Source organism: Trachurus japonicus, chromosome 13 (assembly GCF_045865225.1).
Source record: "Trachurus japonicus isolate A0001 chromosome 13, Traja_1.0".
Lineage (NCBI taxonomy): Eukaryota > Metazoa > Chordata > Actinopteri > Carangiformes > Carangidae > Trachurus > Trachurus japonicus.
Genome location: NC_140919.1, coordinates 23,218,333 through 23,233,047, shown reverse-complemented (window position 1 = coordinate 23,233,047; position 14,715 = coordinate 23,218,333). Strand labels below are relative to the sequence as shown.

At 43.9% G+C, this 14,715-nt stretch overlaps 1 protein-coding gene across 2 annotated transcripts in view; it reads left to right on the top strand.

The window, feature by feature from the left end:
• The window catches only part of pde2a (phosphodiesterase 2A), a 170,062-nt gene that overhangs the window by 132,233 nt on the left and 23,114 nt on the right, over window positions 1-14,715 (top strand). For both annotated transcript variants that reach the window (XM_085795459.1, XM_085795460.1), the window contains exons 3-9: window positions 6,040-6,129; window positions 6,395-6,483; window positions 10,683-10,792; window positions 11,760-11,815; window positions 11,942-12,001; window positions 13,123-13,279; window positions 14,025-14,077. In XM_085795459.1, the coding sequence (XP_085651585.1) occupies window positions 6,040-6,129; window positions 6,395-6,483; window positions 10,683-10,792; window positions 11,760-11,815; window positions 11,942-12,001; window positions 13,123-13,279; window positions 14,025-14,077 (615 nt within the window). The remainder of the gene's footprint in view (window positions 1-6,039; window positions 6,130-6,394; window positions 6,484-10,682; window positions 10,793-11,759; window positions 11,816-11,941; window positions 12,002-13,122; window positions 13,280-14,024; window positions 14,078-14,715) is intronic.

Here is a 14,715-nt window from a genome sequence, read left to right as displayed (position 1 = left end):
ACCATCCGACGCCTCAGGAGGGGGAAGCAGTGCTCCGCCAACACTGTTTACAGTGGAGGAGGGGAGCTGTTGACCTCGACTGGGGATATCGTCGGACGGTGGAAGGAATACTTCGAGGATCTCCTCAATCCCACTGACACGCCTTCCGTCGAGGAAGCAGAGGCTGAGGATTCAGAGGTCGATTCATTCATCACCCAAGCTGAAGTCACTGAGGTAGTCCGGAAGCTCCTCAGTGGCAAGGCACCGGGGGTGGATGAGATCCGCCCTGAGTACCTCAAGTCTCTGGATGTTGCGGGGCTGTCGTGGCTGACACGCCTCTGCAGCATCGCGTGGCAGTCGGGGACAGTGCCTCTGGACTGGCAGACCGGGGTGGTGGTCCCTCTCTTCAAAAAGGGGGACCGAAGGGTGTGTTCCAACTACCGGGGGATCACACTCCTCAGCCTCCCGGGGAAAGTCTATTCCAGGGTGCTGGAGAGGAGAATTCGGCCGATAGTCGAACCTCGGATTCAGGAGGAACAATGCGGTTTTCGTCCTGGCCGTGGAACGCTGGACCAGCTCTACACCCTCCGCAGGGTGCTCGAGGGTGCATGGGAGTTTGCCCAACCAGTCCACATGTGTTTTGTGGACTTGGAGAAGGCTTTCGACCGTGTCCCACGTGGCATCCTGTGGGAGGTGCTCCGAGAGTATGGGGTCGGAGGCCCTCTGCTGAGGGCTGTACGGTCCCTGTATGACCGGAGCAGGAGCTTGGTTCGCATTGCCGGCAGTAAGTCAGACCTGTTCCCGGTGCGTGTTGGACTCCGGCAGGGCTGCCCTTTGTCACCGGTTCTGTTCATTATTTATATGGACAGAATTTCTAGGCGCAGCCAAGGGCCGGAGGGGGTACGGTTCGGGAGCCACTTGATTTCATCTCTGCTTTTTGCAGATGATGTGGTCTTGTTGGCTCCCTCGAGCTAGGACCTTCAGCATGCACTGGGGCGGTTTGCAGCCGAGTGTGAAGCAGCTGGGATGAGAATCAGCACCTCTAAGTCCGAGGCCATGGTTCTCGACCGGAAAAAGGTGGCTTGCACCCTCCAGGTCGGGGGAGAGTTCCTGCCTCAGGTGGAGGAGTTTAAGTATCTTGGGGTCTTGTTCATGAGTGAGGGGAGAACGGAGCGCGAGATCGACAGGCGGATCGGTGCGGCGGCCGCAGTAATGCGGTCATTGTATCGGTCCGTCGTGGTGAAGAAGGAGCTGAGCCGAAAGGCAAAGCTCTCGATTTACCGGTCGATCTACGTTCCCACCCTCACCTATGGTCATGAACTCTGGGTCATGACCGAAAGAACGGGATCCCGGATACAAGCGGCCGAAATGAGTTTCCTCCGCAGGGTGGCGGGGCGCTCCCTTAGAGATAGGGTGAGGAGCTCTGTCACCCGGGAGGAGCTCGGAGTAGAGCCGCTGCTCCTCCACATCGAGAGGAGCCAGCTGAGGTGGCTCGGGCACCTGTATAGGATGCCCCCTGGACGCCTCCCTCGTGAGGTGTTCCGGGCATGTCCCACCGGGAGGAGGCCCCGAGGAAGACCCAGGACACGCTGGAGTGACTACGTCACTCGGCTGGCCTGGGAACGCCTTGGGGTCCCCCCGGAAGAGCTGGAGGAAGTGTCCGGGGAGAGGGAAGTCTGGGGATCCCTGCTCCGACTGCTGCCCCCGCGACCCGACTCCGGATCAAGCGGATGAAAATGGATGGATGGATGGATGAAACGAGAAACGCTCGTTATCCGTTTTTTTCCATTATTCATTTGAGCATAAAATCGAAAACTGAAAAAACGAGTCGTTATCCGTTTTTCATTTTAGTTTTGGAAACGAATACTGAGAAAAAGAGTTGTTTTTTCGTTTTCTTATTTTTGGTTTTATTTTGAAAAACGAATGAACGAATGATACACACGGATTCATGTGTATTGTTGGTGTGCCAACAGGATCCTAGGTGACCAGGTAACTGAAGCAGACTAAAATAAGCCTTAAGAAGAATGTGCAAATATCATCTGTAGTTCTGCTCCGTGGGAAATGATCACAGCATTATACAGAGCTGGTTTGGCTTCATCCATCCAGCTACGGCTCTGTCCATGTAGACTTAATTAAACTTTTCAGTGAGTTGTCCTCCTGGAGTTGTGCTCCAAATGTCTACCTCCCTCTCTATTATGCTGATTTATGACTGCTGCAGTTCAGGGAAAAGACTGAGTGACGGGATGAAATTTTTGCCCTCTAGTTTTTTTTTTTTTACTTCTTTACATTCATTAGCAGTTTTGCTTTTTCTTGTTCAAGTCCTTCTTTTTTTTCTAATCTGGCTTCTGTACTGTTACACATGGTGACTGACCACCATGTTCACAGCTTGTTATACCAGCAGTGTGAAAGGAACTCTTGGCTGAATTTCCCTCCTGTGTACAGATCTTGCAGGAGAGCAGAACGTATTTCATACTTTTCTGCCCTCAGTAATAAACCTACTGTAAGCACAAATCACACGGGAACGTGCAATAGAGGATACATTGACCTTTAGTCTTTAATAGTTATATTCAGCTAATTGTATTTGTATGAGTTTAATTATTTTAATCGCTTTTAAGGATTGCATACCCCACTGTCCTCAGTTTTCTCTGTCAATTAGTTTTATGACGCAGTTCTGTGTGAGCGGCTTGATGTGAAAAATCTCAGGTCGTGTGACTGAGTTGGTTAGTGTGACTGTGAGCCGAGGTGCAACTCAGAACAGTATCTTAATGTGTGCATGCATGTGAGGATGGTGGGAAAAGATAAAGAGGGAGCTGGATCTGTGTTTTGTTATGCCGATCACAGGTGACCTTCAAATGTCAGAGTGCACTGAGTGATTAGAAAAGCTCTAGATAAAGACCAGAGCAGAGACGACATCCTGACGAGGGGAGGGATGGGGAAACCAGGAAGAGAAACTAGCATGTACATGAGAGATGAATCCCGTGGGGGAAGTTAGAGAGGCGCGGATGACAGGTGGAATGAGATGGCTCAAACAAGACAGAGTTTTTTTTTTTTATATATACAGTATATATTTACATTTCTAGAAAAACTTTGAGCAGGGCAATAAATCCTACGTCAGATGACTGCGCTACTGCAATAAATCGTGAATGACAGTAATGAAATGAGTCGAATGAATATGGAATCTATGAGAGTATTTCTGAAATTAAATCAAAATAATTGAATCAAAATAATGACTTTGCACTATTATGATAATGGTTCTTCGCATTGTCCTGTCATGCTATGTCGGTTCTATTATCCCTGCGGTCCAGCAGGAATTGGACATCACCCGTATTAAAAATGTTCTCCATCAGAGCTTTTTCAAATCAATTGAGATAAAAGCTTTGGCCAAATTCACATAAATTGAAATGGCATTAGAGAAAAACAAACCAAATGAGTAATGTTGCTTTTTTCAGTCAAATTTTGGAGACTGTCATGCTTCAGTTTTTGAACTAATGTTAAAATGAAATTTCATTACGCAAAAACAGAGAATAGGGATATACTAAAGGGTAGAGCTCTTATTATTATTATAAGCTAAAAATCATGTGTTTTAGTATGTGCGTCAGAACCTGAGTGTGTGTATGTGTGTCATAATGGGTGGAGAGGTAAATTAATATAACAGCCTGTTTGAGGTATTATGAAATGATTGTGAAAGGTCATAAGACAGAGGCTGACATTTATCGAGGCATACATCTTATTGCCAGTACACACACACACAAAGAAAATGATGGCAGGTTTCAGCGTACATCCTTGACAAGTTCTTGACAGCAGAGTGGAGAGCAGAGCCAGAAACTGTTGTTGTTCAGAATCTACATTTGATCAAACATTACTTACCAGGATTTCCACAAGCATTTCTTGAGACGTGGTCTGAGATCTAACACACATACAAATTCTTTCTCTCTCAAACACAAACACACAAACACGCACACACACACACACACACATACACACACGGGCTGGTTCCAGCTTCATTACAACAGGACTCTGGCAGCCTGATTGAGTGATCAAAGCTAATCACATTTAATCATATCTAATCATATGTAATAACCAACACTGAGTGCTCAGGCATGGTGAGACCCCCCCCCCCCCACCCCCCACCCCCCCATCTCTGTCCATCTCCTCCTTCTCCTCCTTCGTCATCATCTTCATTGTCCCCCATGTTTGTTGCCAAAATCAAATCAGAAGTCAGAACATGAGTGAGAGATGGTGGAGAAAGAGAAAGAAGAGGGGGGCACAATGAAAAGAAAGGAAGGGATAGGGGACAGATGGAGACCCCCAGCAGGCACAGCATACACAATACCTTTGTGCCGTCATGCTCTTAAGGAAGGGACAAGATGCTCTTCCTTCCAGCTCTGCTGTGTGACTAACAGCTTTGTCAGAACAACTGGAAGAGGATGATCTGGCAGTCACGGACAATATTTCCAACATTATCGTCTTATTTTCCAATTTGTATTCAGCACACAGTTTTAAAAGCTACAGAGTCTAAAGCCTCTGTGATTTCATCCAGTGTTTCTCCATGCTTTGATCAGATTGTGAAGTCCCACTGAGATGCTTCTTTAAACTGCAGCAACATGTTATAATAATGCAGCATGATAACTGGAGCTGGTAGGGATTTAAGTAGACTGCACCCAGAGTGTATATCCTCATGGTGTGAATTTATAGCTGTCACAAGGGATGTTTCAAGCGCTCATCTGATAAAGTTGACGACGCAACGTGTTTGTATTATTTGTAATGTAGTAGGTGAAAATGTAAAGAAAGAGAAAAAAGCAATCTTGCATGAGCTGAAAATATCAGCTCCCCTGTTATCTCAGAAGAGCTCTTGTGGTTTCCAAACCTCATCTCTATTAAAGTAGAAAACTTTGGGAAAAAGAAAACAAACTACTCTCGTACCTTGAAATTGCAGTGTCTCTTTAAAGACATGGGTCGTTTGTCTTCTGGTCTAACAGCATCTGAATCACCCTCTCAACACATCTCGATGACAGCACAATTGGGGAACAGTTTTTATGTGCATTTTTCCTCTTTCCAAGACTGACAATTGGGCAAACATACCCACTCTTCGTTTGGCGGTGCAAAGGGATGAACAGAGGCAGGATTTGAACTTCTTGCTTAGAGCCCTCTTCTTCTTTCATTTCCTGCCACTTTTCACGAGAACAACAACATTATTTCCATCTGCAGCTCCATCCTGCCTGAGCTGCATCTGTATGATGGCATGCTTGACGCCCCACCTTCAAGTGTGGCCATTCAGTAGAGCTTTAAACACGTTTGCCTTTTGATATGCTTGGACAACAACATGTCAGGTGGACTGGTTTATTTTAAGCATGGAGAGGGGTCATTTCCTTCTGTTTTGCTTCAGCTGAGATCCTAAAGAGTTTCTCTCAATGATTCATGGATGTGCTGATTTCTGGTGTGGAAAGAGAGCGATTCAAATCAAAAGAGATTAAAAGAAAAGATTGATTCTTGTTAAATTTGATCAAACTGGCCAGAAGCAGACTGTAATTAAGTGCAATATTTTCAAAAAATAATAAGTGCTTCTTTTCTGGAGGAAATGGGATATGTGATTTGTGAGTTATTAGATGCCAGTAGTATCAATATACACTCTTTGATTCAAAGAAATAAAATCAGTTTTTACCTGTCTAATGAAGGCTGCAAATTAATTGTCAAGTGGTTGGTTTTCACAGTGCTAAAATGAAACAAAAGCTTCAAGTGTCCTAAGGAGTAAAATTAACTCCAGAAATCCCTTGGGTCATCTGAATAGTCAAGTGCCTTGCTCATCGTCTCCAGCAGGCGCAGAGTCAGTGCCATGCATTTACAGAGTGTGACACAGTTTCAACATTGTTTGTGAGGCCTTTGCAGCCTGCCAAGCTGAATATCTGGGGAAGAGTTGTTGCACCATAAACCTTGTACCCACTGAAAAAAAGAGAAAGAAACACAACTATAGCCAAGGCCTCAGGTTTTTGGAGATGCACATTGAGATCATAAACAAACAACCAAACAGACATCAGGGCATCTGTTTGTCTCCCTCCCCAGGATGCTTTGCTGCGGCTGGCGGCGGTTGTTGACACGCGCTCGCTGCGAGTGGCCCTTCGAGACAGCGTACAGGAGCTGCTCCCCAGCACGGTATTTGAACACAAACACACTCAAATCTGCACAAACGGTTGAACATAATTGAACTTCTTTTTTCATTTATCATCCGACTCCTAACAAAAGGCTTCCTGTTAGTATTTAGTGTAGTGGAGCTGAGTGTGCTAACGAGTCGACAGTGCAGAGGAACACAGATCCAGGCCTTGTTGTGAACGGATGAGGCTCATCACTCATTAAACTAATTAAAATGTGGTAAATATTACAAATGAACGTGCACATAAATTAGTGTGTTTTCTTCCAGGACTGTGTATGTGTCTACACGCTGGAGGGAGACTCGAGGCTGCTCTCTGACGACCCACCACATGAGCTGCAACCAGAGGGAAAGATCAGGTGTGTGTTTGTTTGTGTGCGTGTGGGGTTGTGTGAGTCTCCACGCAGTACGATGCAGATGATATCGTCCCACTGAATCACCACTGTGCGCTGATTTGCTCCGTCTTTGCTGAGGGAATAGCAATAGAACAAGGAGGAGATGAGGGGGGGAACAGGGACGGCTGTTTCCTCCATAGGAGAAGCAGCTGTCACCTGAATGATTATGAGCTGCTCAGCCCAAAATCACATCATCAACACAGAGACCGGAGCGCCACAGAGGTAGAGAGATCTCATCATTGAGGGAAAAAAAGGGTTATACCACCTCTTACTTTCTTCTATCATTTCCCATTTCTGTATGTTCTCATTAAAGGGATAGTTCACCCAAAATTCAAATTTCACTCATTATCTACTCACCCTCATGTCGACTAAGGGCTGGGAGAATTTTCAGAGTCCTCCGTGCCTTCTCTGAGTTACGGGGGGGTCCGCGCAGCAGTATTTGTCCATATAATGGTTGTGAATGGATACCAACTTTCTTCGTCCAAAAAGACACACCAAAAAACATCTAAATACCTCCATGCTGCTCGTCTGTAATGTCCCTCTTGTATTGAAGCCCCGACATGAGAAACTGTTCCGCCGGTCAGTGTAAATCTCGACACAGGAAGAGCAGTGAACTGAAACACTGGGAGCTTCCGCTACAAACAAGCTTAAAACATAGACTTATTTAATTTTTTTCGGAACAATTTCTCATGTTGGGGCTTCAATACAAGAGGGACATTACAGACGAGCAGTATGGAGGTATTCTGATGTTTTTTGGTGTGTCTTTTTGGACGAAGAAAGTTGGTATCCATTGACAACCATTATATGGACAAATACTGCTACACGGACCCCCCTGTATGAATGAATGAATGAATGAATTTATATTTATTTACGTGTTGTGCACCAATTAAGGCGCCCAGCCTATAAGGGCTTACAAGACACATTTCATATTTAGACACCAAACAAAATTATCAGAGCACAGACAAAACAAAAACCACATGGAATTCACATAAATAATTCACTTTTTGACCAGGCACTTTTTATGAAAGTAGCTATAGTAAAGACTTCTTTTCTGAAGAACCATTCCAACTTTACCTCATCATCATCACCCAGAACAACTCAGGTTTCACATTTTGCATTTTCTGAAACAAAAACTGCCTGACTTCATCATATAACGGACAATGAAACACAAAATGCAGTTCATCCATCAATTACATTTAAATTACATAATGTGCATAGTCTTTTCTCCTCAGGTACTGAGTTAAACCTACCAACTTCTATTGCCAGAGGGAGAATCCCAGCCCTCAACTGGGCACATAAAGATCTCTTGGATCTATCCAGTGGCAAAGTCACATAGGGTTCTGAACAATATATACATTTTTCAACTGGCAATAGGTTCTGAGTTTTGGTTTAAACCCCGTAACTCAGAGAAGGCACGGAGGACTCTGAAAATTCTCACAGCTCTTAGTCGACATGAGGGTGAGTAGATAATGAGTGAAATTTGAATTTTGGGTGAACTATCCCTTTAAAGCCTCCTTTATTTCACTTTCTTATTACACATCCCCCTCTCTAACAGCCTCTTTCCCACTGTTGTCATCTGCTCTTCCACCTTCCCACCTCCCTCCATCAGTCTGTCTTTGCCTCCCTCAGCCCGTTCGCTCCCTGAAGAGCAATGAAGCACTAAGCCGACCATGCTTCATTCTTTCTAACACCCCACCCCCCACCCCCCCCACCCCACCACCCCTTCTTCAACACTCCTCTTTATCTCTCACCTTCAATCCCTCTCCCCATGGAAGCGTTGCAGGGCTAATAGCCGAGGTGACGGTGCCCGGGGTCCCGCAGAGAGACACGGCGATCCCCTCCTCTCTTTAAGTGCTCTCTGAAGCTCTACAACCCCGTGTGCAACCGCAACTGCTGCCTAGGCGCTGGCAAAAACCAACACTACATTATTGATGAAACTGTCTGTTTGTCAGACAAGAGCCCTTTTCCCCAACAACTCATTGCCACACAAACATGGGATCACACACAAACATCATCGTGCACATGCAAATGCGCAAAGACACACAGACACAGACACACGCATACAAGTCAGTGCACTCACACATGCAAACACAGACACACATTCAGACTAGCGGTAGTATACTAAAAGAGCTAGAGGGCACTTTGTTACTTTTCTCCCTCCAATTCACCTGCTTATATAAGCCTGTTATCAAGACCTTGGCATAGACACACACTGAAACAAGCACAAACACACACTCAATGAAACTATCTAAGAGGCAGAAGGCCACATTGTTTGAGCCTTTTTCCAACCCTCTTTCTAATAAACCCAAGCCCCATTAACTGGACCTTGATACAAACACACACAGACACACAAAGAAAATGCACAAACAAGCTCAGCTAAGACTTTTTCCATGATTGTTTGTCCTGTATACTCTTGTTGCATACAGAATAACTGGATAGTTTAACAAGCTCTTGTTAATATTGTTGTAAGAAGATAAAAAACCCAAGGTTTATAATTCAGTGAACAGTGATACACAATGCAGCAGCACAACTGTTGCAATACATATTTTCTTTGTATTGCAACAGTTGTGCTGCTGCATTGTGTATCCTGTGTATTTTCATTAAACTGTTGCCAGTTTTGTGAAAAGGACCGTTCACATTTTTTGCGCCATTGGCAGATCATTGGCAGATTGATGATAAGATGGTTTTTGCCATTATGTATAATTATTGTTTTGACCGCATTCAGTTGATGTAATAATGTGTAATTTTCAGTCTCATGTTCCCTACAACTGCAAAAACACAGCTAGCCCAGCTGACACCAAATCCACAGCAGGAAAACGTATTTATACATTATGTAGGTGACCAGTCAAGCATGCAGCCTCTTCCACAGTGCCTGCACATTGTGTTTTCTTTTCCTTGAGCCGTGCATGCTGAAGTACTGTAGTTCCCCTCCAGAGTTTTGTAGTCTGGGATGCAACACTAATAGAGACTAGTAACTGTTATAGTGGAGTCTCAGAGCTCAGTCATCTGTTAAGATCTGTTCAGATAATAAAAACGACTGTACAGGTAATATAACCCAATGCAACACCTTAATAATGACACACAGCCAGAAACCTCAAGACACAGTGATCCAGAATTAATCTTAACTCTGCACTTTGAGACACATGAAAAATGGAAGCCATGGTGCAGGTTTTGGCAGGAACATGATGTCATTAGCGCCATCCAGATCAATTAATCATTAGCTGATTTCTATAACTCACCCACACACACACATTACTGTACCTGAGTGGCCCATTTAAATGTCTATCTCCAAGTCTTTGCTGTTGCTGCTACTAACTGTTCCCAGTGGCCAACATTGTATGCACCACTTTTCATTCAATTTGAGCAATTATTGCTTCTAACTGCTCTTACCTGGCCATCTGTAACGTATCGGTATTATCTCATATCTATATTTTTATATGTGAACTTGAAATAACTGTTGTTCTTAATGCTCCTGGGTGTTTTTGTATTGTTTTTTCTCCATGCTGGGTATAAAATTGGCTTCCTGATCATGCAGGAAAGGCGCTTTGAACAAAGACATTAAACAAATGTCAGCTGTGTTTTCCACAGTGGTCGACTACAGTGCAGACTATTCCTCAGTTCGCTGAAATAAATGGACATTTTTAAATCAATGCACCGTGCAGACATTTGGCTGCAATGGATGGAGTGGGTTTCAGAGTGTATAACAGTGTGTGTGTGTGTGTGTGTGTGTGTGTGTGTGTGTGTGTGTGTGTGTGTGTGTGTGCGTAGGAGTAGTGAGTCCAGAATAAACAATCATCTCATCATTTAGCATAAGAAAGCTGCCATCTGTATCAAATATAACACACACACCCCTGCACTACATCACAACTGGCATCACACCTGGCCAACACTCTCTCTCTCACACAGACACACACACGCACACATACTCAAATGACTGTGCTGTGCTCAGTTACAATTTCACCATGAAGAATAGGACTGTTTACTGTTTAGAACATTTTATGTGTTGGGTTTTTTGCCTGATTTCTTAATGCTTGTCATTATTTTTCCAAATGTCTTCCTCTTTGTCTCTCTGTTTCTCCCTCTGACTACGTAATGTGCTGGCGATAATTGTCTTTCTTAAACCTGAGAGAGTCACACTCATCTTGTTTTCTTGTCTGTCTTAGGAGTATCGTGGACCAGCTGAAGCGATGTCAATGTGCCGGCCTTCCTCCATCCGAACTGCCAGAAAAATACAGAATCTGCCTCGCGGCGCCGTTAGCAGCACACAGGAGAGGTGTGTGTGTGTGTGTGTGTGCGTGTGCTTTGTTTCATGTGTGTGTTGAAGGGTGTAGCGAGGGCTTGAATGATGCTGGTGGACAGAGAAATGGATCAACATCTGAGTGAGTGTGTGTGTGTGTGCTTGTTCGGGGATGTGTGAGCGTGTGCTTGTGCATGTAGAAGAGCAGAGAGATGTGAGACCGTGGGAGGAAAAAACAAACGAAAGGAGGTAGAGAGAGAAGTAGTGAACAAGAGATGATGATTGGCGAGGGAGAGGTATAGTAGCTGTGTGGGCAACAAAACTGGACAAGAGACCAATGAAAGGTCTATGACAGAGAGAAAAAAACATCCAAGAGTTCAAATGGAGTAGAATGAATAGACTCAACATTCCTCTTCAAATTAACATGTTTTGTTTTTATCTAAAAGCAGAAAAGAGAGAATAACCTTGAGGGATGTGATCATGCCTGACTGCTCTGCACTGTGGATCAATAAGTACCACTCAACATTCAATAATGCTGCTGCAAAAGAAAAAAAAAAAATTTAACTAAAGACTTTAGTTTGTTTCCAAGTTGCAAACACACTATTCTGTTTGTTTATGTATGTCACACCCACAACACTCCATTATCAAACTTATTTTGTCTGTAAGGCTCTGCCGTTGCAATCTGCTCTACATCGACGACGAGAATGGCAAATTAAATAAAATGAAAGAAAAGAGTAAACAGTACAAGGACGTTTTGTTTATTTTTTGCCCATGTTCATTTCCCCTGAATATTTCCATTAGTATTAGAACATGGAGGAAGAACAAATGAGATTAAGAGCAAGACAAGGACGTGGAAAGAAAAGGACAGAGTCTGTTTTGTCTGAATGGATGCTTTTTGTAAACAGAATTAAATTAATTTTCTTTCTTTCTTTCTTTCTTTCTTTCTTTCTTTCTTTCTTTCTTTCTTTCTTTCTTTCTTTCTTTCTTTCTTTCTTTCTTTCAGCTCTTGTCATTCCTATCTTGCACCAGGAACAGGACAAGGCCATCGCAGTCTTACTGGTTAGTCCTTGCTTTAAGCACATAAAGGAGGAGTTTTTTGTACTGAATAACATAGATAGATTTGATTTGAATGTACCTGTACATGCACACAGGAATGTAACAGCCTGGTGTGTCTGTGTGTTGCAGATTGGCTGTAATCCACTATCTGATCAGGATGAAGTGCACCTTAACTTGCTGGAGAAACACGTAAGAGCTCTCTCTGAACACCTCTCAGCACAAAGGCCATCACTGTGGTATATTACAGAGGGGTTAAAGCACACGTCTTTGTCAATTGTTTAAACAGATGTGCACATAGATGGCATCTAATGGACACTGTACTTAAAGATGCAGAACAGATTGTTAGACATAAACATAGTAGGTGAGGTGAATGTACAGTGAATTAAAACAGTGCAAATAAAACAGAAGTTTTTATTAAATAATTATAGAATAGCTTTAAAGGGATAGTAGCATTTTTTAAAAGTGGGATTGTATGATCTACAAATAGCCCCTAAGTACTTTAATTACAGTATAAGACTCTCTGCACTCCTCCCGTTAGCAACGCCAGCCCATAGCCCTGCCCAGAGATTTACAACATACAGTGTTGTGAATGGACCCAAAGAAATGGCCTATTTTCGCAGCCTAAAAGAGGTTTAACATGAAAAAAAATACACAGTTCAATTGTTCGCTATAATAGAATTTTTTCCAGCCCCTCAAAGTGCAGGAAAAACACAGTTTTTATTTGGACCTAACCAACTGCTGATCGGCAGGCGCTAACCCTAGGCGGAGGGATACATGAGTTGGTTAGGTCCAAATAAAAACTGCGTTTTTCCTGCACATTGAAGGGCTGGAAAAACTTATATTATAGCGAACAATAGAACTGTGTATTTTTTTTCACATAAAACCTCTTTTAGGCCGTGAAAATAGGCCGTTTCTTTGGGTCTGTTCACAACAATGTATGTTGTAAATCTCTGGGCAGGGCTATGGGCTGGCGCCGCTAACGGGAGGAGTGCAGAGAGTCTTCTACTGCAATTAAAGTACTTACGGGCTATTTGTAGATCATACAACCCCACTTTAAAAAAAATGCTACTATCCCTTTAATAACTCTCTAACTTGTAGACCTCCAGAAAGCCTCTCTGCCTGCAAAAATCTCTGTGTTTTGATCATTGGCACAAGCTCAGTGGGGATTCCTGTGTGCGACTGGTGCAATGTTTACTTCAGCGGCCGCTCCGTTCATTTCTGTTGTTCTGGATGAAAATAACACGACTTCAAACAGTCTTTAGTCTTTAATCCCAGCTGACTCTGGAGTGTCTGTCTGTGTGACCTCACAGGCCTCAGTGGCGTGCGTGCGAGTCCAGGCCGTGCAGGCGTCCTACCAGAGGCCTCCCCTCAGCCCCTCACCTATACAGTCCCACAATGCACTGCTGCACCTCAACGTCTCGGAACAGGACTACTGCGAGCTGGACCGCAACATCCTGCAACTCTGTGGTAAGGTGAACACACACACACACACACACTGTAGATACGTTATGTTTCATTAACAGCATATGAAAAATCGCATTAGATCCCTCCTACACCTCTCTTCTTTTTTTTCCCTCATTCGCTCTCTCTGACATCTTATATTTTCTGCACCTCGCAAACATAACCTCACACACACAGAAACACACACACACACACACACACACACACTGGAATATGAGAGGCGAGGTACGTTATAATAGAGTAAGCCCATCTGGATAAAAAGCTCTATGAATTTAGATGGACTCTGTCACTGGCGAAAGGAATGCGTGACAGCTCCTGTGCAAAAACAGAACGCTTTGCAAAAACACTGTTTAAAATCTCATGCATAATGGAAGTGGACTCACTAATGCCGCTCCTGTGCACACACACATACATCAACATTGTTTACTCCCTGGTAATTGTCAACAAATATGAGCTCTTCAGGTTATTCAAGGGGCCTTCCTGCTTCTTTGTCCAACTCCTCCCTTCTGTCTTCATCTGCAGTCCGGGCATCCCTCCTCTCCATCCCTTGTCTTGTCTTCATTATTAGTCCCTCTGTTAGCTGGTTCCCGTTCACCCCTCCATGACCTCGCTGTCTCAATGCATCCCTCCCCGGATTGCTTTCTGTCCACTTGCGTACATGCTCTGCATTCCCCTCCTTCCTTAACGCCTATCTGCCCTTGCTCCTCTCTGGTTTTCACTCCCATAACTCTCTCTCCATTTTCTCTTTCAGGTGAGCTCTATGACCTTGATGCAGCCTCTCTCCAGCTCAAAGTCATCAATTATGTAAGTGGCTGAGATCACTCATACTCCCCCACACACACACACATGCACAGAGTTGCAGACATACAGTACATGCAAAACATGGGATCCTTCCCAATGACTTATTCCCAGCGTCTTCCTATCAAAACCCACACCACAAGCTTTTTATCGCACCATTACTTCATCATCCTGCACATACTATGACCCCCCCCCCCCATATACATGATGTACTCTCCGTAGAAAGGAGGGAAGGAAGGAGGAGGGAGAGGGGCAGAGATTGATTGCAGGGAAGGAAGAGTTTTGGATGAGTGGGAGGAAGGAGAGCGAAGACGCCAGCTTTCAGCAACAGTATGTGCAGAAACATGACAACAATTTCAATGTATGAAATTATTCACAGATAAAGAAAATATGAGATATGGGGAGATATAAGCCAAAAGAGAGGGAGGGAGCTTTGAAGGTTTTGCTGCATCAAAAGTAGGAGTCATCCATCAGGATTTGAGCAGATGCCTGTGATTATTTTCATACTACAAAGACCTTTGATCCTTTACGCTGTTTTATTAAGACAGGACGTATAGCTATACTTTGTATATTCATCAGCTCCAGCTCAACAGTTGTGAAATTTTACTGCTTTTCTTTCGCTCTTTTAGATAATCACAAGTAAT